Here is a 24,027-nt window from a genome sequence, read left to right as displayed (position 1 = left end):
TGTACATGTAGGTGTAATGAGAAAACCGATCTGCATGCCCCCTAATGTGAGTGATCTTTTCTTGGCAGTGACAAACAAGAAACCCACCCAGGCATCCATCACCAAGGTCAAACAGTTTGAAGGCTCCACGTCGTTCGTGCGGAGGTCCCAGTGGATGCTCGAGCAGCTTCGCCAGGTTAATGGCATTGATCCTAATCGGGTGAGTGAATGCCCCATTTTGAGCAAAAGTATTCTCCTCACACAGTGACTCTCTCGCTGGCCTTGGCAGTGGTGGTGGTTGTCTGAGTCATCTCTAACAAAGCTGTTTCTCTGTTTCGGAGATGTGGCTAAGACTTTAGGATTTCTGTGTCCTCATGGGACACTACAAATCTTTTCATCATGTTTGATGCAGAAACGTAAGGGGACGCATACTGAAGAAATAAATGTTCTCTGCTGTATGCTTATCAGCCAAGTGCAAAGGGCAGAGTTCAGATGCCACGTCCATGGTTATTAATATGAAAAACCATGTTCATCAAAGCTTCATTTATCTCCTAATAACACCAGTAATTAGGGTTTTTTTTTTCACCAAAACAAACAAACAAATAGATGGCACCTTACAAATTAGGTATTTGGATTTAACATGAAAAACACTTTAAGGTAGAATTATTTATTTAAGTACTTTGCCTTTTGCTCACACACACTCACTATACAAAACCTTAGTAATGAAGAAAAATAAAATGTAAATTGTAACTATATACTAAAATAATAAGGGAGAATCTTTTCCTTACCGAGGGGTAGGAGCAAGATCAATTGATAGGGCTGAGAACCTGAAGGAATCCTTTTGCAGGTCATTGAGAAGGCAGCATGTAGTCTATTCTTCCAGATGCATGTGTGGTACGCGGCGGGGGCTTCTGTGATACTAGCCTGGGGACATCTTTAAATACTCTTAAGATTTGGGGGTTTGCTTGATAAACAGAGGAAAGGAAGATGGACCTTCTTTCCACACATCTAGGTGCAAATAAAGATGAGCCTTGTGATTAAGAGCCAAGTTTTGAAAGGTGTTTTTGCCTTTACGAGTCTTTTGTCAGGAGTGAGCTGAAGGCAGCGGTTTTTATGGATTGAGATCAGTATTATCTCACTGTCTTTTCCAGGATTCTGCAGAGTTTGACTTGTTGTTTGAAAATGCATTTGACCAGTGGGTAGCCAGCACAGCCTCTGAAAAGTGCACCTTCTTCCAGATCCTCCACCACACCTGCCAGAGGTACCTCACGGACAGGAAGCCGGAGTTCATTAACTGCCAGTCCAAAATCATGGGAGGTGAGTGGGCAGTTGTAGGGCTCTGCTCAGCCTGTCTCCTCAGGCTCACTTTTACATAAAAACTTAGGTGTTCTACAGCATAATTAAAGACTGAAAAAAAAGAATCAGGATGCTCAGAGCTAGGCAGCATGAGAACCATTCTAAGGAGTTCTTCGCATGCTAAATCCAGTCACAGTGGTGTGTTTCACTCTGCACCAAAAGCCAGCCTTTTTAGAAGCATCAGCCCCTTAGCTAAGATGACTTCTACTAGGAGAACTAACCTGCCCCTTTATTGGGAAAACCTTTCAGTTTGGTTTCTTCACCACCATTCCTGTAATTTCATTGCAGAACACTGTTTTCTAGGCTGTTTTTTTTCCTGTGAGTTCTCAATGAATATTCTCAAATATTAACATACAAACTCTTACAGATGTAGTCCCCTTTCTTTCAAATAGCAGCTAGCATTTTGTTTATCCCTCGGATGGTGTACAGAGCAGAGTGAGGCTGAGCGCTCTAAGCCAGCCTTGAGGGGTGAGGACCAGTGTTGGCAACTTAATGAGAAACATTTAGAGGGTGCTTAACACATTTCTTTTAGGTGGCATTTCTTTTTAGGGAATAGAAACTGAGCTAAAAATGTTTTTAAGAAGGCTTGCTAATCACTCTGTGAGTTGAGGAAGAGCATTTCTCTGATTGCTCTTTTTACTGACCTATTCCCCTGGTTTGAGGGAAAAAAAATTATGTGCCAACTTGGTTTTAATCAAATGTCAAATGAAGGTCACATCATAGACATTTCATCTTCTCCTTGGCCTGTATGTGTCTGTCATATGAACATGGCATGGAACCCATTGTTCCACGCAAGCCCCTGACGTACATGGTGCCATTTTGCCACTAGTCTGCTAGATGTCATTAGAGAAGACACTAGCCAGCACTTTGTTGTTATCTCCCAATGTGTTGGTACTCCTCTTGAATGGGAGGTTGCTTGTATCCTAAAAACCTAGAAAGGTCTTCCTTAGGCGTCGATGCAGTATTTTATTACAGCTTCTCCATTTATCCTTGAAAAATGTTGATGAGGAGTGCATATTGTGTTCCAGTGGCCACATCCTGCACACAAAAGTAAAAACTATTAGACGAGGGCGCCTGGGAGGCTCAGTGGGTTAAAACCTCTGCCTTCGGCTCAGGTCGTGATCCCAGGGTCCTGGGATCGAGCCCTGCATCGGGTTCTCTGCTCAGCAGCAAGCATGCTTCCCCCTCTCTCTCTGCCTGCCTCTCTGCCTGCTTGTGATCTCTCTTTCTTTGTCAAATAAATAAATAAAATCTTAAGAAAAAAAAACTATTAGACATAGATGTTGAAAGGAATGAGATCATCTAACACTGACCTCCTACTGTTGAGAAAATAGAGTGAGCTACTGCTCGCTATCCTGTCTGTGCCCCCGGCGTGCTTCACACGGACCCCACATGCAAAGCCCAGCTGTAGCAGACCTGGCAGGTCAGTGCGCACCAGGCTCAGGACCACAGAGGACAGAGTATTTCAGTGACTGCAAAATGGGCCAGGAAATCCCAGCTTTCCCTCATTCTTCATTAGGTTAGGTTTGTCTCTGCTATCGTAGAATCAGACTTTCTTCTTGATCTCAGGGTCCTCCCAGAATGTTTTTCCACTGGTGTCTGTATGGTCTGTAGCCTCCACGGAGAGCACATAAGCAGAGTCTCATCTTAAAATAAGGTAATATTATGGGTTTGAAATGTCTGTTGCCCTTGGAGAGGGACTCCCCTCATGCCTTCCCCTTCTGCGTGTGCCGTCCTGAGAACAGAGTGGCCAGAAACAGAAGCAGTGTCCTGGGAATTGGCACATTACCTCAGAAGGGGAACGTGAGGCAGAAGCAGGAGGGCCACAGCCTCACTCCCTCCAGTCTTCCGGAAGGAGAAAGGAGCAAGTCTTATCCTTCTGCTAAGATTGAGGACAGCTTTGGTAACTCCTCCCTCTCTCCTCTCACTGGGCGGTCCCTCTTCCCCTTGGCCTCTGAAGCTCACTGCCTTTCCTGCATTCATTCATTCAGTCCTGCTCCATCATCTGATTATGCAACAAAGAAGTGCTAAGTAACCTGCTGTGTGCTGATCACCATCCTATGGCCTGGATGTGGGGAATCATTCTGTTTGGTTCCTTAATAGACTCCAGTTTCACTACTGGAGTTACAGATTGTTGGGTCCCTAACAGCCTTACTCTGTGCTCTTCATTCCCTTCTTGAATGTCCTCAGACCTTCCCACACAGCCCTGCGCAGTTGTTGCTTTCAGTCCTTGACCCAGCCCTTCAGAGCTTTTCCAGTGCCAGTATGTATTATTACCCAATGTTAAGTTGCTAGTATGTGTATTGGACAAAGCTAAAGGCTGATTTCTTATAGTAAGAAAAAGAGTAAGTTAATGAGACTAAGTCCCAGAATGGGCCCTACCTTTTGTGATCGCACGTGTGTCTCTCGTGTTCCCGAGACCTCACTTTTCTCTGGTGTAACATGTGGAGATTGGCTTAGAGATCTGAAATCCACTTCAGCTTTAATATTTTGAGAATCTCTAATGCCTAAGTTGTGTAGATGAATCACTTCCTAATTTAAGAGTCAACTAAAAGACTTAGCACAATTAAATATAGGCTGGCCTCGGACTCCTCCAAAAGGCAAAAAAGTTTGAACTAAGCACACTGTAATTTGTTGGCGGCATATGTCCTTAATAAGCACAGCCTGTCTTATTTAAACAGTTGCTGATCCTTGATAACAGTTGTACCAACACACCCTAGTTCATTAGCGTGCTGATCGGTCTTCCTTTTTGCTGCTTACCACAATTCAGTCTTCAAATTGGGTAGTGCTTGGTTCACAACATTCTGACCCCTTCAACTTTGGGGGCACCTACCCCATCTTCAGCAGATGAAAGCTGTTTCACATTTCACAGTATCTTTTGGTCTTTCCTCAGAATCTGGGCCACACATCTGGGACATGAATTTTCTCTGAACTGAGAAATGTCATAGATTTTGTGGTTTTAAAGAACTAATGTTCATGTTGGTATGCTTCCTGAAGACCGGATTCTTTACATATGCTGTTTCATTTAACCTTTACTACAGTCCTTGGAAATACAATTATTATCTCCATTTTACAGGGAAGGAAATAGGATTGGAGAGATCATTAAATAGATTGCCAGGGGTCGTATAGCTAGCAAGTGGCAGAGATGAGACTCAAACACAGGCCCTCTCCACTCTGAAAGCATCTTCATCAAGGCTACTGAGTGCCACTGACATTGTCTTTGATATAAATGGTGCCCCCTGAGGTTGTGCAGAAATTTGGGGGAAAAAACTAGCCAGCAGGTCCCTAGGCTTTAAAAAAGGGAAATAGGGCACCTGGGTGGCTCAAGTGGGTTAAAACCTCTGCCTTCGGCTCGGGTCATGATCCCAGGGTCCTGGGATCGAGCCCCGCATTGGGCTCTCTGCTCAGCGGGGAGCCTGCTTCCGTTCCTCTCTCTCTGCCTGCTTCTCTGCCTACTTATGATCTCTGCCTGTCGAATAAATAAATCTTAAAAAAAAAATGGGGGGGAAATAAGGGGAGTGGCCAGAGACTATAGGGACTTTTGATTTTTTCTCTAGTCTTATTGTAGGTATGTTATTAAGACAGTAAGTCTTAAGCATTGGGCGGGGCAAGAGGGTAGTCCTAAGAATGATGGAGTGATCAGGGACCTTTAAAATTATCTTGCTCTTTATTGTTTTTGTTTTTGTTCATCTGAATTTCAACATATTAAAGAGATGAACTACTTTGGTGGCTGGGGAAGATGATGGAGACCTGGCCATGCCCTGGGCCTCCCATGTCTGCATCGGGCCCAACCTGTCATCAGGAAAACTAAGGCCCAGTGATTTTGAATAACTTTACCAAGATCTGAGTCCTGGAAGCAAGTCTGCCTGACTTCCACTGAACCACACTTTCTTTAATACCAGTTCAGACAGGATCATCATTTAAATACCAACAATCCCAGGCAGTTCTCCCCTTGTGTTCATTGACTGTATATACCCCCCATGACCATGCTTTTCATTCTTTGATGTGCTTGAGTTCCCTCCTGCAAACATGGTATTCTATCTCCAGAGGACAGACCGGGAAGCTTTGATCTTCTGATGCTAGTTACAGAATTCAGGAGACACATGTACAATCTGTAGGGCCAAGGAAAGTCCCTCATAACCAGAAAGAGGTTGGGGAGTCTCTAAGCAAGGGGAGGCATGGTTTCCTCTCCAGCCTCTGTCAGTGTCTTCTCTTCCCTTGGATGGTAGGAAGACCAGGAAGCTAGAGCCAAGTCCTCCTGCCTTGGTCATTCCTAACTTCCACTCCTCCTCTCATTTAATTCATTAAAGGTCATTCACCTTTCAAAAATACGAAGCCATCCATTTAGTTGCTGGGTCCGTAAGGTACCGAGCGATGTAGAATTAGCCAGACTGAAGTCAGAGGCATGGAGCCAGTCTGTCTACTGAAAAATAGCGTGGCATCGTGAATGACAGGAGCCCTGAAAGGGAATTCTCAGGTTCATCTCTGAGAGGGTAGATGTCTGTTTACTGTAAGCAGAGGTGATGATAAACTGTTGTATGTGTGATGACACATTTGCACTTCAAAGATGCCTCCAAGGAGTTAATCGTATGTGTAGAACTTGAGACTCCAGAAGAGAGACTTGCTTTCAACCAGTTTGTTTTGGAGAAACAGTCTGCCCCCAAATAGTAGTATCAGTTTAGCTAACAGGCACGTCATATGAAGTCACAGCCCCAAGGGGAACTTTTTTGCATTGCTTTCTTTGTTTTTCTTCGTAAAATGTGAGCAAATCCCACATGGCTGTCCATGGCTAGCTTATTGACACTGACCTTTCGTAGTGATTACTGTTGGCCCACTATTCTTAGCACAGTGCCGTGGACTATGGGACTCTCCAGTCGTACTGACAACTTCTGTGTTAGAACTGCAGCTTAGGTTCTTTGCAAACCTGTTTTCTTCTTCAATAAGTGTTGTAAATTATTTTGCAGGGAAAAAATGATTTCTTCTTCAAGGCCAGCTTCTGTACAAACGGAAGCAGGTCCTAGCATTTTTTTTTTTTTTAACTTGGCCCAAACACCCTTGGCTAACTCGTTGAATTATGTCTTGCTCTTTTACCTGTTTTATCTGAGTCCTCCTCGCGTGGACCCACCTGCACTGCTTGCAGCCCACGTGCACGTGTCCTCATTGATTGCACAAGCACCAACGGCACCGTCTACCTGTCAGGCACTTAGCTCGCTGCAGAGATCCAACAACAAAGGAGATACCTTTGCTGACTTGGCTGGCTTTTCTGGGGAGACAACAGGTGTAAACAGACATAAAGCAATTCAGTAACACCAAGGTGCTTGCTAAGCTGTGTTGTAAAGGATGGTTAGCACTGGCCAGACAGACAGGGGCAGGGCAAAATGAGCTCCTTTATTGCCATAGTTAATCCACACAGCTTCATTCCAGTGCTAGCTATATTCAGAATTCGGAATGTGGCAGATTGTTTTTCCACAAAACAGGCTATTTTGGAGTGCCATATATTTTCATCACTACCAAAGGAAATTTTTTAAGCATTGCCATTCTACTCACAAGCCTTCAAGTGATGGTATCGAGCCCAGACTTCTGAGCTCTGTTAGAATTTCAAGGACACGGATGTCTCCGACGTGTCCTTTGTAGCAGACTGGCCCTCCTTTGCCCCTGCTGATTGGTATGCTAAAGGAGAGACCTAATGGCTTTACACTGGATTCCCCTGGGATGGAATAGAATCTCAGGGTTTGAAGCATGACCTTGCTTTGGACTTTTCTTCTAAGCAATTCAGGGTCATCCCTGGGTGAAGTGAGCAAATATTTCACCCTGTGAGTGCTCCAGGCATGAGCACGAGTAAGGAGAAGTAGCAACTTCTAAAAAGAGGAAGTGTGAGTTCTAATGGTGGGGGAGGGAGCGGAAAGGTGATCAGTATGGCTGTTCTTTTTTCTTTTTTTTTAAGATTTTATTTATATATTTGACAGAGAGAGATCACAAGTAGGCAGAAAGGCAGGCAGAGAGAGAGAGAGAGGAGGAAGCAGGCTCCCCGCTGAGCAGAGAGCCCGATGCAGGACTCGATCCCAGGACTCTGAGATCATGACCTGAGCTGAAGGCAGCGGCTTAACCCACTGAGCCATCCAGGCACCCAGTATGGCTGTTCTTAATCCCAATACGTTAATATACTACTTTAAGGGTATCCGCAACATCTGCCGAATTTTTTATTCCTTCTCTGTATTGTCTTGTTTTCTGTCAGTGAATAATGGCTTTGTGGGATGCGAACCTTGCACTCTAACCCATGCTTCAGCCAGGGGTGCATTACAATGAACTGTTTATACTTCAAGAATAGATTCATGTGGAATTTTGCCAACTGCTCAAACCGTAATGTATTTGGGGATGCACACACATACACGCATGTATTAGAGTTTATAATTCATGGACCACATTAACTTGTGTTAAAACCACCATATGGCTGCTGCTTGATGCCAGCACCTACCTAGATGTGGGACAGAGGAGACGGCCAGGCTGCTTAGCTGACCCACTGTTGTGGGAGAGCTGTAAAGTGTTCCTTACAGTCCTTTAAATCAGGTGGAATCCATGTCGTGGGTCCTCTAGTGGCTCTTCTTGTCACTCTTGAAGAAATACAGAAGAACAAACTTCTATTATCTTCTGCCATGGCACAAAGAAGGATAATGATGTGTAGGAAGCCTGCCCAAGATGCCACAGCTAATAAGGGATGGAACTAGCCCCACAGTCAAGGCCTGGCCCTTGCTCCCCGTCCACTCAATGAAGGCCAGGACTTCCAAGTTCACTTAATAAGCACATCTTTTCCCTACATTGATTCCGCTAAGCAGAAGAGGAGATAGCACTAATTTAACAAGATATTCATAAGGATGAAATTTATAATGCTGTTTGAAAGTTCTCTATAAATGTTAATTATATATCAATCCTGTACAAACACAGTTTTATCATCCAGTCTCCCATTGCTCTAGCCTCTTCATTTTCCTAGACAGCGTGATAGTTCATGAAACACTTGTCTTATAGAAACTCTTGGAAAGAGTAAGAAACTGAGAATAGAAACAAACAAAAAAATGCATCAATAAAAATAACAGTACAAGTGTTTAACTTACACAGTTGGAAATGCCCAGCTAGGGTTTTCTGTATGTTTGTTTTCATTCTGAGGATCCTACCACTGTAGCTACTGCATCAGGCAGGTCTGGTACTTATGGCGCTGCAGGAATTACCGACATAACCGTCTGACACTGGCCAGCTACCGTCAGGAGCAGGACATTCTAGCAGAAGCTCTGAGAGGCTTCTGGATCTGAATCTCATGTAGTTACTGTTTCAATTTAGGACAACATTACCGGTTGTTATGTTGGGTGGTTTATGTGCTTTCTCGTATTTTCCGAGTGGGTTATTCAACCTCATCTTGTTCCCCGGAGGTAAATGAAAAGCAGTTGCTTTTATTTTAAGTGAGAACATTGGAGTAACCAAGGACTACTGCTTTAGGTTCCATCCAATCTGTGCATGATACAAATGACTAGTAACTAAAGAAAAACTGGGTCACAGATGTGATTTTTCTCATTTTCATTGCTCTTTGGCTGTAAGCTACACTGATACATGCAGTGAACCAGCTGGTGGACTGGGGTCTGCTATCCTGAGCCAGGAGTGACTTCATGCATTCAATGCTTTTGAATCATGCATCTCCATCAAAACCTTGAAGCAAACCTAGGGCACATATGGGTACTTCCAAGGTATCATTTATTGGCTTGACAAGGATCGTGAATGTATTTTGTTTATCCCATGGTTAAATAATCTGCAATAGATGAGAGCCATTCCTACTTTAAGAATCAACCAGAGGACGTAAATGCACAACTTGACCCAGTGACACAGTGATAGAGATCAGCCTCCATTCACTTATCCCTGGCTTTGGTGCCATCACTCAGCCCTGTAACTTCCTCTAAGCTACCTACCTTACATTCAGCCCCTATATGCTTTCCTGTATCATAGAGATTAACACAGACCTTGAAGGAATGGTGTGAGGATTAGAGTGAATTTTAAAATATTCAGTCAGGGATGCCTGGGTGGCTCAGTCAGTTAAGTGTCAGACTCTTGATTTTGGCTCGCGGGTCATGATCTCAGAGTCATGGAATCCAGCCCTGCTTCGGGCTCCATGCTGAGTGTGGAGCCTGCTTAAGATTCTCTCCCTCTGTCCCCACCCCCACCCCCACCATTCTTGCATGCTCTTTCTCAAAAGTAAATGAATAAAATAATCAAATGGGATTTTTTCCAAAGAGCCAATACATGTTCAAATATTCTATTTGAAAAAAAAGCTTGGAAATTATAATTTGTATGCTCATAATATTAAATGATTTTTCTCATCATATTTATCAAAAGATCTTTCTGGGGTGCCTGGGTGGCTCAGTCGGTTAAGCAGCTGACTCTTGCTTTCAGCTCAGGTCATGATCTCAGGGTCATGGGATTGAGCCCCACATTGGGCTCTGTGCTCAGCAAGGGGTCTGCTTGAGATTCTCTCCCTCTGTCCCTCTCCCCACTTGCCTGTGCACAAGCGTGGACCCTCTCTTTCTCTCTCAAATCTTTTCTTTAAAAAGCACTTTCTTATGAAAGAAGCAAGAAAATTTTCTCGAGCTTTCCTAATTCATGTTGGCCAGAAGAATTACCAAAAAATAGTAATTTCTTTGTTTCAAGTGGGAATGAACTGAGCTCTATTACAGACATTTCAAGTGACTGGAATGCTGAGTTGTTCGCTATGGCTTATTGAATGCTGAACGTGCTGCATTTCATGTTTGACATTTATAGAGCCTGTATGTTACTGCTGACTTACCAAAACAACGATGTTTAAAATAGCAAGTGAGGCTGTGCCAGAGATCAGGGCAAGTAGTTCACATCTTCTTGTAGGAAAGAAAAAAACCTGTGTTTTCTGAACTTTATAAGAGAATAGAAATATTCTTTTTCCACCAATAGATCTTCAGCCTAAAATATTTTTTTGAGTCCAGTTCTCTTTCCCCTGCCAAAAATGGGGATACATGAATCAGAAGTAAAAGTGTTTAATAGTGTTAGACATGAAGTGGTATTTCTGACACAGACCTAAAAAGTGTACTGCGTGATGCCCATATTTCAGATTTACAGACAAGTCCAGGTTTTAAGAGAATTTGGGAGACATAAGTTTGCCAGTCAATTTTCTATGTAAGGACTTTTTTTTTTCAATTTTCATATCCATTATCACCATAATTTCATTTTTAAAAAGTTTAACACTAAAGGACTGAAGGAACGTAATCTCTCGAAATAAAGGGCTGTTCCTTATATTAGAAACATTTACCTTGATGAAAAACTTAGCACATTGTTCTTATTTATCTTAGTTCATGTAGACCAATAAAAACTCCATCAGCTGGGGGTGCCTGGGTGGCTCAGTGGGTTAAGCCTCTGCCTTTGGCTCAGGTCATGATCCTGGGATCCTGAGATCAAGCCCCACATCAGGCTCTCTGCTCTGTGGGGAGCCTGCTTCCTCCTCTCTCTCTGCCTGCTTTTCTGCCTACTTGTGATCTCTGTCTATCGAATAAATAAATAAAATCTTAAAAAAAAAAAAAAAACTCCATCAGGTGGCATTTAAAAGTTGTTGCCCTGCTGGAACATAGAAATATCAAGAACTGAAACTAACATGGAATTTTAGCAAAGAGAAGCTGAAGAGCGGTAACTGGCCCTAAGAATGATCATTTCATGTTTTGTCAAATTTACCCCTGCTTCTGGGGAAACCACTCAGAGCACATACCTCGTGGACAGGACCTCAGAACATCATCTTCAGGGTTGAAAGCCAGGGTCCTATTCCTTTCCTGGAATGGAGGTAAAGAACTTGTGCATAGTACCTGAGAGAAAACTGCACAGGAGTGTGACCTTTCTCAAACCTTCAGTGAATAGGTAAATGAAATGGCTTTCTTTTCCCCTACACTGTATCCTAAGCTTCTAAGAAATTCTGCCTTGTATCTGATCCTTCCGGTAAAACTAAATCACTAGATTTAGCGAAGGTAGTTATTTGAAGTGTGGACACTGATGTATAGCTGAAGTTAGAGATGTAAGACCATACATTCCTCACTCTTCGATTTGGAATATGCCTACCCAGGATTGGAGTCCATAGATGTTCACTGCAGCAGGTAAGAACATTAGCGTTTCCCATTAGGAAACAAAAATAAAAGATGCTCGGTCAAGTTTGAATTTCAGATAAACAATGGATAATTTCTTAGTAGACATATGTCCCAAATATTGCATGGATGTCCTATATTTTTTCTGGCAACCTTCATGGGTATATACCCTCCTAGTTTCTGGCCACCATAACAAATATGGAAAACAGAATACATTTATTTCTGTGTAACACATAAACTTGATAATGGCCAAATAACTATTTACAACTTCAAGACAGTTTGAGCCGGAGATCTCTCTCAAAGGCATTATGTTAGGCTAGCCATCCAAAGATACAAACAGGGAAAAATCTGAGCAGACTGCTAAAGAAGGACTGTTAGAAAAACTTAGAGATCTGTGATTTACTGTGGCTATTCTTCATAGAATAAACGCTATAGTAAGCATAGAAATTCCACTAAAGCGCTCTTATTACAGAACATGCATTCCTGGTTAATTTTGCCTAGGGAAGAAAGCTCAGTCATCAGTGTGAATGTCTTTGGCTTGGTTTTGAGGAGTTAGTTTACTGCCAAGAACAAAAGGAGGCTGCCATAGACTCTTGGAGGCACCCAACAGAACAAAGACTCCCATTTATGGAGGAAGATTTGAGAAGCTCTACTGTCTCAAGAGTTAGAAGTAAAATAAGGAAGTGTAACGGGGCGCCTGGATGGTACAGTCGGTTAAGCATCCAACTCTTGGTTTCAACTCAGGTCATGATTCAGGGTCCTGAGATAGAGCCTATGGTCATCTCCGAGTCTGCCTGGGATTCTTGGCATTGTGGCTCCCTATCTCCCTGTCCCTCCCCCACCCCTTCCCTCAGTCACTCACATGTGTTCCCTTTCTCTCTTGTTCTTGCTCTCTCAAATAAAAAAGTCTTTTTTTTTTTTTTTTTTTTTAATTTTGAAAAGGAAGTATAACAGGAAGCTGCCACTTTAGAGATTTGGCCTCCTCTTTGACTGGCCTATGGTTTTCTTAGTAATAATGGACATGACCAGTCTGAGATCCCTTGACAAACCCTGTGGCTTGCCTCCAAGCTCTGCCTGACCTTTACCCATCCTGCTGACCGTCTGCAGCCCCTCTCTCGTTGTCAGGTAAACAAGCGTACAAAGTAACCCTGGCTTAGCTATTGGTTGGTTGGTTTGGTTTTCGTTCTAGCTCTTCAGGAGTATGGCCTCCAGAGGTGATGCTGCTGCAGGTTCAGTGAACCATTCAGTGGGTGATACCTGTGAACGTGGAAAACAGTCTGTTTCAGTATTTCCTCACTCTGAGAGCACATAAAGCATAAACATTTCAGTTGCAACATATGAGTGACAGTAAAGCAAGAAAATAAGTATGTCATTACTTGGGGGCATAGATACATGTTTTAAGAAAAAGAAAAATGAGGGTAAGTCTTTATTGGCTTAGGGATTTATTCCCTTTAACAAGATTTGGAGTGGTTAAATTGTGAGATAACACATTTTGTGTGTGTGTGTGTGTGTACATGAATGCACATGTGCACACGTGCTTTTCAGATTTGATGGATACCATCAGTCGGAAAGCAGCTATTTGTTTTTCTTTTATTTAAATTAGTGGCCAAAAAGGCAGTAGTAAGAAAGACTCAGACTATTTTTGAGTTTAGATGTCTGAGCAGAAACTGATTTTTTAATACTTTGAGGAAATCTAAATGTAATTATCATAATTACTCGTAGTATTCTGCCCCATAGGAAAGAACTTTCAAATGGAATCAGTATCTTCCTCATTGAACCTGACTGAGAATATTCAAAGCCAGGATCATCTTTACCCTCTTGTAACAAGGAGGATTAAACTGGACAGAATATAATGGATGAAAGTTAGGGGCATTCTATGAGTCACATATAAATACTGCACAAGATCTAATCTCCTTGTGATTATTTATATATTATATATTATTCTCTCCATCAGTGTTTCACTCTGTCCTATGGACCTTATTTTCACAGTTGGTTGATTTTATTGATCATCTTCCCAGTTCCCATTATAAGAGGTTGAGACTTAGGTGGGGCAGGGGAATGTGTTTTTCACAAGGTCAGAGTAGATCACACATCTGTGATAAAAGTCAAGGGCTTATCCTGCTAGTTAGTTTCTACAAATGTTAAGGTTTTTTAGACATTAGGTAAAGGGGGAGAAAAACCACTTTTACAATTATTTTATGTGTCAGTATACTATCTTGTATATTTTCTCTAAGCCTTTGACTTTTAAACTTGAACGAAATAGAATATATCATAATTTTTTAAAGGCCTACATCATTTAAAAGCAAATGTTTATCTCAGAGTTCATGTGTATTTAAATTTTTCTAGCCGCAGTGCATTTACCCTCTTGGTCATTTGTATTCATTTCCCACTGATGCTGTTAGCAAATGACCACAAACTTAGTGACTTAAAACAACACAAGTGTATTACCTTCTAATTCTGGAGGTCAGAAGCCTAGAATGGGTCCGGAGTGCTGTGTTCCTTCTGGAGGCCCTAGGGAAGAATTTTCTTGCCTTCCTCCCCCTTCTAGAGGGTGCTTCTGTGCCATGGTATGTAGCCCTTCCCTCATCTTCAAAACCCCCAGCATAGCATCTTCATGCCACTCTCGAGCTCTTACACTCTCACCTCAGGCTTATAAGAACCCTGGTGGTTTTATTGGGTCCACCCAGATAACCCAGGATAATCATTGCATCTAAATATCCTTAACTCAATCATATCTGCAAAGTCTCTTTCACTATGTAAGGTGACACATTCACAATTCCCAGGAATTCGGATGTAGACATCTTCAAGAAGCCATTGTTCTACCTGCCACATTGTTTTCCTAAACAATTCTAAAAGCTCTGATGTACATTCTTATGTAATATGTCCTATCTTTCATTTTTTTTCCTTTCATGATACAGTTTTCAATACTTCCTGTCAACTGTATTGTACTAACCTATTATGATTTAAGACATTAAATGTCTTATAATTTAAAATTTAGAAAACCTGAACTTTTTTTTTTTTTTTAAATTTGACAGAGAGAGATCACAAGTAGGCAGAGAGGCAGGCAGAGAGGGAGGAAGGGAAGCAGGCTCCCTGCTGAGCAGAGAGCCAGATGTGGGGCTAGATCCCAGGATCCCGGGATCATGACCTGAGCCGAAGGCAGAGGCTTAACCCACTGAGCCACCCAGGTGCCCCAGAGAACACCTGAACATTTCATGAAGACCCAGGCGGTAAGTGGCTGTAAGGGCTTTCCAGGTGCTACATTATCAAGAAGTTTCTCACATTACCAGCTGGGATATTTATACCTTGGCCCTTTCTCTTTACTTAAGGAATTTGTTTATCCTTAGTAGTTACGTGGGTTCTTTACAAGTTTCTAGGAAGTCTTACTATTTAAAGCCTTTGCTGATGAAGATATTGTAGGTCATTTGATTTTGTTTAAAATCTTCCTTTTCCTCAATATTTTCCTTCCTGTCTCCTCAGAAAAAAATGATTCTAATGCCCTACCTGTAAATAACTTGTAGTCATCCTCTTAAGAGACTGACAGTTCCTTTTTTAACTTTGATGTAAAATGTCAAGGTCAGGTTTATTCAGCATGTACTCCTTACCGACAAGTTGAAATTACCTGATTGGATTTCTTTCTTTAATTCAGCATACATTTAAGAGTGATTCAACATGAGCTCCTGAAATATAACTGCCATGTTGATTCAATACTTTCCCTGTGTTTCTTAGGGAATATATACTTCTTTTCCTATTGTGGTGTTTCTTCAGCCTTGGTATGATACACACTAAAACACACTAAACAGAAAATGACTTTGCACAGGTCTGGGTTTGAATTTCTGGTCTGTGGACAAGTACTTAAACTGTAAACTTGACTTCCTCTTCTTAAACAGAATTATGGAGTAATGCTTACTCCATAGGGTTGTTGTAAAGAGTAAATAAAATCACACGAAATATCCAACGTGGTCTATAGGAAGCACTGTGGGATTTAGCAGTAGCTGTTACAATTAACAATTATATTAATATATTAAAATTAATATTTTCTTTTAATTCAACCTTCCTGTTGTCCTACCTTCCATCCTATTAAGGGAAATTCTTGGGATCTGCATTTCAGTCAGACACGAGAAGGGAGTGAAAATACAGAGTATCCCTTACATCAGGTGTGGTAGAGGTGCAGTTCTCTGTTTTGTGTTTGCATCTTTCTTATCTTGTGTGTGGGAAGGGAAGCCAGCTAATGATGATAACATTGATAGTCCCCATATTGGGTTCCTACTGTGTGCCAGGCAATATTTTTCATTCATATTACCCCTAAAGAGTAATTATTGTTATCCTCATTTTACAAATGAAGAAACTAGATGTCAGAGAGGTTACAGAGAGGCAAGGAAACTTGCCCAAAGCCCCATATGTAACAAAGGGAAATCAATATTTGAATCTAGGGGCTAGCTCTCAAATCATATCCCATTAGAAAGAGAAAAGTAGAAAATCTCTTCAAAGCAGCTATCACTGATGCGTTTTTGTTTTTGTTTTTTTTCTCTAAAAGTTCCAAGTGTTCCTCCAACAAAATTAGATTCTGTTTTCACTTTTTGGCAATTACTTTAATTTTTGACATTGGGCAATGTTGTATTTTCAGTATAACATTTCAATTAGCTATTTCTTGCTCTATCGCCATTTAGTTATTTTCCAGTCAAGTGTTTGACTGTTAAGTTCACTCTCGCAGTGTTATCCTTTCATATATAGTGTTTCAGATCGTATTTTCTTTTCCTCTAGGAATATATCTTTGAAATTATACTTAAAAATGAAAATTCAGTATGATTTGTTGAGACTTAAGTTATACATAAATGTTCAGAAATACATATGTTATATAAAGTGTGACACATTTATAATCAGCTCTTATTCATAACAAATATTTGTTCTTCAACTCTTGCATGATAAACACTTACAGGCCAGCAACCTGCATGGGTAATTAAGATGGAGTCCTGGGTAAGGCAGTCTTCAACGATAAAATATGTATAAATCTTCTTTGGGAAATAAAAGACTTGGAAGTAGGTTGTAAAGCTTTTCTTCAATGATGATTAAGAAAATAATTCCAGAATTATGACTCCCTTCTTTTAAACATCTCATACTTCTTAGCTTCATCCCTTAAAAGCTGAAACGCATGTATAAACAAACAGCTGGATTTCTCTCTGATTAAGATTAGATTTTAAAACTGCAGAAGTTTTATGTTCAAATACAGATAATAATAGATGGCACCACTGAATTGCTGCTGCTTCTCAACCCATTTTTTTTTCCCTGTTTAAAAAAAAAAAAATTGGAACTAATCATTTGAGGCCATTTACTTTCAATTAGCCAGGTGTAGGTAAATAAGAGAATGTCAGTAAAACATAATCAGCTTTTTCTTTGCTTGCTGGTGAAAACAAAGGGAAAGATAAATATTATCACTGCTGAACATTGTAGAATTTTTGGATTGTTACACTGATAAAAATGAATGTTTTAAAAATAGAATATTGGCACAGTTTGACATTTTAAGTTCACATTTTGAGGCTCCTTCGGCACCATCACATACAAAATAGAAGAGATTAAAAAGAAATAGCCACTTTCATTTAAAAAAAAAAGAAGAAGATAAGTATATGCATAAACCAGAAATAAACAGAATCACAAAGTTAGCAGGAACGAAGCTGCTGGTGTGCTGGGCTAGAAGTCAAGAGAGAGAGAGTTTGGATTCAGTGCTGTAATTGTGACTAACTACCCCACACAAAGTAGGAGATCAGAGCCACATTCATAGCTTGGAACTGAGGCTTCTCTGCCCAAGCAAGAAGTCTACAAACAAGGTGTGACCAACTGCTCCCTCAAACAGAGGGTATTAGGATCTGCATTCCTGGAGAGGCAAGAGAGAGCAGATGGTAGTCTCCCACCCAGGACCTGCAGCCAGCTGCCCACTAGCTTGGTACTGGCTCCATGATATCCAGAATAGCACCCAGGACAGGAGCTTCCGACCACCATATTAAGTCCTGGTTGCCTCAGGGGTCATTTTGGGAAACAGTAAAACTGTATGTGGGGAGTAGGGGCCAAGGCAGTGAGATGAGAAGAAATTAAAATTTCCCACTTGAGAAGAATGTACACACCAAAGTTCTACAGTATCTGATAAGACCAAAAAAACAAAGTAGTTGGGAGTTGAATTCACTCTGAATGAAACGAAAGTAACAGAAAAATTCAAAAATTACTTTAAAAATAACTATATTTATGACAGTCAAAAGAAAAAGGAAAGAATCATAAAAAATAACAAGATGTTATAGAACAAAACCAAAACTATATAAAAAGATGAGGTAACAGGGGGGAAAAATACCTTTGGAAATGAAAAAATAGTGTCTTTGAAATACATTCAATTGATAGAATAAACTCTAGATTGAGCATAGTCAAGGACAGAATTAATGAATTGGAAGATAATGAGAAATTCACCCATATTACAGTACAGAGAGAGGAAGAATATAAAGGAGCACTTGTACATGGAAGACAGACAGAAAGGCTTGAAGACTCAGATTGAGAAGGCTACCAAGTGCCTGAAAATTAAAGCTATAACTAGACAAAAATGTGATGAAGCAGCAAAAATGTGGGGACAAAGAGAAAATCTTAAAAGATACTAAAAATAAAGTCTCCTATAAAGGAAGGACAAACCGACAACTTGTCATCAGCAACAAGAGATACCAGAAGTCAACAAATGAATTTCCAGAAATAATGGTCAATCTAGAATTCTGTATCCAGCTAGACTATAATACAGTAACAAGAGTAAAAGAGATTTTTTCAAACAAAGATTACTGGCCACCTCCCAGCCATTGCTGAAAGTGCTACCAAATGCTACACTTCAACATGAAGCAAAAGGATCCCAACGGGGAAGAGTAGGTTATAAGAAACAGCAATCACAAATTGGATAAAAATACATTGCCACATTTAACTGCCTACTGATTATTTTAAGATTACCTTGGGTGTTTCCTTAAATTGGAGCTAAAATTCTAGACATAATTAACTACATGCTGTGTGTTCAGTGGGTAGTTATACTGTTGTCTGTTCTGTGAATGAACTAATTCAACTTTGTAAGGGGGAAATCATCATAGTTGTACCTGTTAGACTTCTGGTTTTAATTTGATAGAATATAAATTGGATTTTCCTCCCTTCTTGTGACTATAATTCAAAATCTAACAGCAGAATGGAGGAACACAAACTATCTCTGTTAAGATGAGTAGCTATCTCTAATAGCAAACCCCTGTATGCAGGGAAGGGCTGACAAACACTGTAAATGTCAAGGTAGATCCCGAGAGAGTTCTCATAGCTGTAGTCTCAGACAAAGCCTGAAGCCAGCAGAATGAAATGATCCAAAATGTATACCAATAATCCCTTCTTGAAGCAATGAGCAAATGCCAAGAAAGCTCCGGGAATTTGATGGATTCAGTTTGGCGTGATGCCTAGAAAAACAAGCAGAGAGCTGAACAAAGAATCACACAGTCAAAGCCATGTTTGCAGGAATCAATCTGTTGATGGGGGAAGAAAGAAACAGATTCTTCACAGCCCTGTGGTACAGATCTTGTTTGGCATTTGCAGAGGCTTAAGAGGCCTCTGTCACACACATAGCCCTGGGTCATAAAGAGAATGCATGCCACCCACTAGTCTGGAACATAAGCCTGTTCCCTCCTCAGTAACATGAACCTCCTGCAAATGTCTGCTGAGCAAGTTATCACCTTGTTTTCCAAAAGGTAATCCCAACGGACCAGCACAGGTCGTTGCTTTACTTACTAGGTATGTGTCCTTGCCCAATTCATAAACTTCTTAAGCCATGGTTTTCATTTTTGTAAAATAACATAATAGTTTTCCCCATATAACTCTGGGGGTAGAATTAAATAACCGTACAGTTAAAATGCCACCATGCTATTCAGCACATGGTAAAGAGCCTAGCAGGCCAAGCGTATATCTGGGAGGTGGAATTCCCAGGGCTGAGCATTAACTTGCCTTCCTTTTCCTCTTCCTCTCTGAAGAGTGGTGATTAAGATCATGGATTCAAGAGCGAGAATGCCTGGGTTTGAATCCTATGTCTTTCGCCTACTAGCCTTGCGATCTTGACCAAATTGTTTATCTGGCCCTGAGGTTTCCCTTCTGTGAAGTGTGGATAATAATGGTACCTACCTCACAAAGTTCTTATGAGTATTAAATCTGTTAGTTCTTGTAGAACATTTTGAATATTCTGGCACAGAGGAAATACTCAGTATGCATTAACTATTAGCACTTTCATTTTTCAAGAATTACAGGTCACACCATAGATATGGTTACTGTACTTCTTAAGTTTTTAAGAATAGTCACCTTCTCAGGAAATAGGATTCTTTAAACATAGGATCAAACATTGACTTGGTGGGGGGCAGTGGGGAGCAGGGTTTAAACCCTATTGCTGGATTGTATATTCCAAATTGTGGCTTACTTAGATCATGAAGAACATTTTTTGCTCATGGTTATTATTTAAAGTACATCAACACATGGTCAAATAAATCAGCTAGTTGTGATAACTTATTAGTTATGACCCTAGAGCAGAGGTCCACAAACTGCAGCCCTCAGGCCATATCCATTTTTTTAAATAAAGTTTTATTGAAACACATCCACTCTTATTCTTTAATATTTTGCCTAAGGCTGCTTTTGTGCTACAAAGTCAGAGTTGAGTAGCTTTGTCAGAGACATTATGGCTCAGAAAGCCTAAAATATTTATTATTTGCTCCTTTCCAGCAACAGTTTGCTGACTCCTGCCCTAGAGTGATAGTTTCCTGTAAGTCTTACCCAGAAACAGCATTTTTAGGTACATTTAATATAGGCTTTCATGTACTTTAAAAATATACAGTGTAATATAATTAGAAATGAGTAATGATGTGCTGCCCATCTCGCATTAATGTTGTGATTATGTAAAAAGCTATTAACCTACAATGAGATGATGGGGAATCCCACTCCTTTCCCTTAGTGTGGGAAATGGCAGATTTAGGGCTTGCTGCTGATTCTTTTGTGAAGGGATGCTGTCTAGGCCAAGGGGTCTAAAATTAGAGAACAGAACAGAAGGAGGGCCTACAGGGATAGACAATGCAACTTTCCCTCATAATCACAGAGCTCAAGTCCCTGGGGGGTTGCTTGGCCAGGTGCCCAGTTGAGAAAAGAGAGATCTGTAATGTTTTCAGTCTTTATTTTCGAGGCCTCTTGGACTTGGATGATCAGGACTGTCTTTTTCTTTTCTTGTTAAATTTTTTTTGTTGTTTCATCTTCTTTGGACTGACTTTTCACCTCAGCGTATAGAAAGCATCAGTTCTTAAATCTGTTGGGAATGTTAAAATGGGAAAGAAGTAGTAGGAACTAAGGGAGGGCATGTGAGTTGTTCATGCATGCATTTACACTCAAACTCATTTATTCCCCCTCAGTACACTTCTAGGAGGAATTAGATGCTAGGTACTTAACAATAAGACATAGAGGGGCCCTCAAGGATGCTGGCCTTTGTCTTTTACCTTCAGTTTTTAGTAACTTGACTTTCTAAAAATCTATCCTACAGGTAAGTTTTGTTTCTTACATTTTCACATCTTTAAAAATGATGACACAAAGACAAAAGCTTTTCTTGATACAGGTTTAGTCAGCCAAATTCAGCTTCTATTTTTTTTTTAAGATTTTACTTATTTATTTGAAAGACAGAGATAGCGAGAGAGAGCCTGAATAGGGAGGAGAGGTAGAAGCAAACTCCCCGCTGAATAAGGAAACCGACAAAGGGCTCAATCCCAGGACCTTGAGATCATGACTGGAGCCAAAGGCAGACACTTAACCAACTGAATTGAAGCACCCAGGTGCCCCACCAAATTCAGCTTTTAAAGAGTTAAGGTCAAGCAGGACAGGTTGGTACTTAGCCACTGCCAAGCAGCAGTACTGCTGACCTCCAGCAGCATTGGGTGATCTTCTCAAGTCTTCTCCCAAGGATGGAGTCCATGAGGACAGCTACTGAGAGAGACGGATGAAGATGACAGGCCACTACAACATGGAGCTCCTAGTGACACTCCCTGAGAAAGGCACCTCCTTGGTTGTCATTTGCCAGAGAATAGATGTCCTTTGGGCATTAGGATCTCTGTTTTCAGAAGTTGTGGGGCTCGATGGGTGTGTTTGCCATGTGGGTGGTAAGGAGCAGTCTGGAAACACAGCAGATTTCCAGCTTCTTGGAACAGCCAATCTCACCAGTTTTGCAAACATCCAGCTCAATTCCATGACTACAAACCACAACAAATATGTGTGATCCTCATTTAAAAGCCAGTGAAGCTCTCAGCTGGGAAATTGAATCCAGATCTTTGATCAGAATTTAACAAGAAAGAAAAGATTATTTTTGGTTGCCAAACTCCAAGAGATATTAGCTGTTGCTCTTCTTCCCTGGTTCCTATTTCCAGACACTCTCAATCCACTGGCTCATCTCTAATACCTGCATGCCTTAGAGATAACCCAGTCTTTCCGGCAGACCCTACTGAGGGTAGGGAGGTCCACGGTAAAGATGCTCATGGACAGCTGGTCACATTAGAGCAGTAGCCTAGACCTCTTCACTTAATAGCAATATGTTTCCTGCTTATTTGTTAGTACTTAATTTTACAGATAATTTCTGTGCTAGCCCTCCCTGAGATGAGCACAAGTCCCAGTGAAGAGCTCTGGGTGACTGTGCTGGTAGGGACTCTACTTGGACTCAGCCCCGAAGTCCTGGGGACTGACACTTGGAATCTGTTCACACAGCTCCTCCTGCCCACCACTCCCAAAGCCATGGAATAACCTTGGGCTGCCTCTTTTTCTTGCTTTTAACTAATATATATGTGTGAGAGAATTCACATGTGATTACGCCATTAGAAAGTATAGTTAGTGATAAAATGTCAGACTTGACGTAATGGATATGCATCTGTTCCTGAACTTAAACTAAGAAAGGTAGTAGTCTAGTTTCCTAGAAAAGCGTAAATTTCAATAATTTTTTGCATAAAGCTTTTTAATCACTCAAATTTATAAGGGTCTGGTGACCTCTCAGATTTAGGTAGTTCTCAGGCTGCTTTTTTCTTTAGGAATACTACATTTGTGGTGGGGGCCATCTGGGTAGCTCAGTCGGTTAAGTATCCCAACTTTTTATTTCAGCTCAGGTCATGATGTCAGGGTCCTGGGATTGAGCTCCGCATCTGGCTCCATGCTGGATGTGGAACTGCTTAAGATTCCTTCTCGCCCTCTCCCTGCCCTGCTCATGTGTATTCTCTACTCTCTCTCTCAAAAGAATTTTTTAAAAGAAGAAAGAAAAGTACCAATTTTTTTTATGTTCTCCAGAGCTTTAGGATTTTTTTCTATTTTCCAGCTTCCCTGCTGTTTCAACTCCTTGTTTTAGATCATTTGTGTCAAGAGACTTTTATTCAAAGTAAGCAAAGCATTTAATTGCCTAAAAAGGGATAGAAAAAATTGCAATGCCATATATTCCCTGTAACCTTTAATAATTATGTCCATATCAGCTAACATATGAATTAAAATATGCATGTTCTTGATATCTTCTAGTCCACAAAAGGAAATGATTACTACATTTTGTCAAACTAATGCCAATATGATGACATATTAAAACATTCGGCTTTGCAGCTGCAAGTCAGTAAGCCATATAAGGTAAAGCTTTAATTATAGCTTCTTCCTGCAGTGAAAGTGCTTAATTAGACTCGTAAGATTTGACTTGAAGCTAGATTTTTTTTTTCTGAAGATTTAAAGAATTAGGAAAAATACTTTTCTCCATTCATCTTTCCTTTTCACTTATTGACCTTTCTCCATACTTCCCACCCTATTCCCTATTGCAGAACAAATATAAGGAAACCTTAGCGTGTCTGTTAACAGATACCCTTTTGACTGGGTATTGATTTTCACTTCTGAGTTGTGAGTTTTCAGATTTTATTGATCTTTGGTATTTTGAGCACATCTTCAGTGCAAAATAAATATTTCAAGTTTACAGAGCCCCTTTCTGTACTGAATTAAATGGTACCAATATTGAAGACATGTTACCAATAATCTTATTAAAGATCATTAAGACCAAAGTCTGGATATGACTTCATACATATATTCAGGGATGTCACTCACTAAAGGGTGTGCAAGGGCATTGCTGCAGGCTTAGGTGACAGTGAAGAGGGAAATGACAGTCAGTGTCCCACTTCTCTCTGCTCATGTTTCTAGACCCCCCTAAAGGTCATGGTGATTGCAATATACGGTCTCACTAGTACAATACAGTATTTCTTACCTAACTGCCATTTTTTATAACTTAACAGCAGGTATACTTTTAATTAGGAGGCAAGTAGAAAATGGGTATTTGCATCCACACTGTACAAGAGAGAAAATGACACTAGGGATAACGTTACTAAGAGCAGCTACAGTTACATGTTCAAAGCAGAAAATGAGATTTTAATAACAGTATTTATGTTAGTATATTAATCTGTAAAGTCTTTGCTTTTACATTTTAAACCATAAGTTAGGTTTGTTAATGTTTATTTTTCAATAGCATCTACTTTTTTGC

At 40.6% G+C, this 24,027-nt stretch overlaps 1 protein-coding gene across 1 annotated transcript in view; it reads left to right on the top strand.

Annotated features, from left to right (window-relative positions):
* Positions 1-24,027, top strand: part of STXBP6 (syntaxin binding protein 6) — a 255,078-nt gene that overhangs the window by 202,515 nt on the left and 28,536 nt on the right. Inside the window, exons 3-4 of the mRNA XM_004755163.3 lie at positions 69-199; positions 1,131-1,296. Coding sequence (XP_004755220.1) covers positions 69-199; positions 1,131-1,296 — 297 coding nt within the window. The remainder of the gene's footprint in view (positions 1-68; positions 200-1,130; positions 1,297-24,027) is intronic.

Source organism: Mustela putorius, unplaced genomic scaffold (assembly GCF_011764305.1).
Source record: "Mustela putorius furo isolate JIRA1106 unplaced genomic scaffold, ASM1176430v1.1 tig00003898_pilon_pilon_pilon, whole genome shotgun sequence".
NCBI classification, from domain to species: Eukaryota; Metazoa; Chordata; class Mammalia; order Carnivora; family Mustelidae; genus Mustela; species Mustela putorius.
The sequence above is the reverse complement of the archived record's forward strand: the minus strand, read 5'-3'. Positions and strand labels throughout refer to the sequence as shown.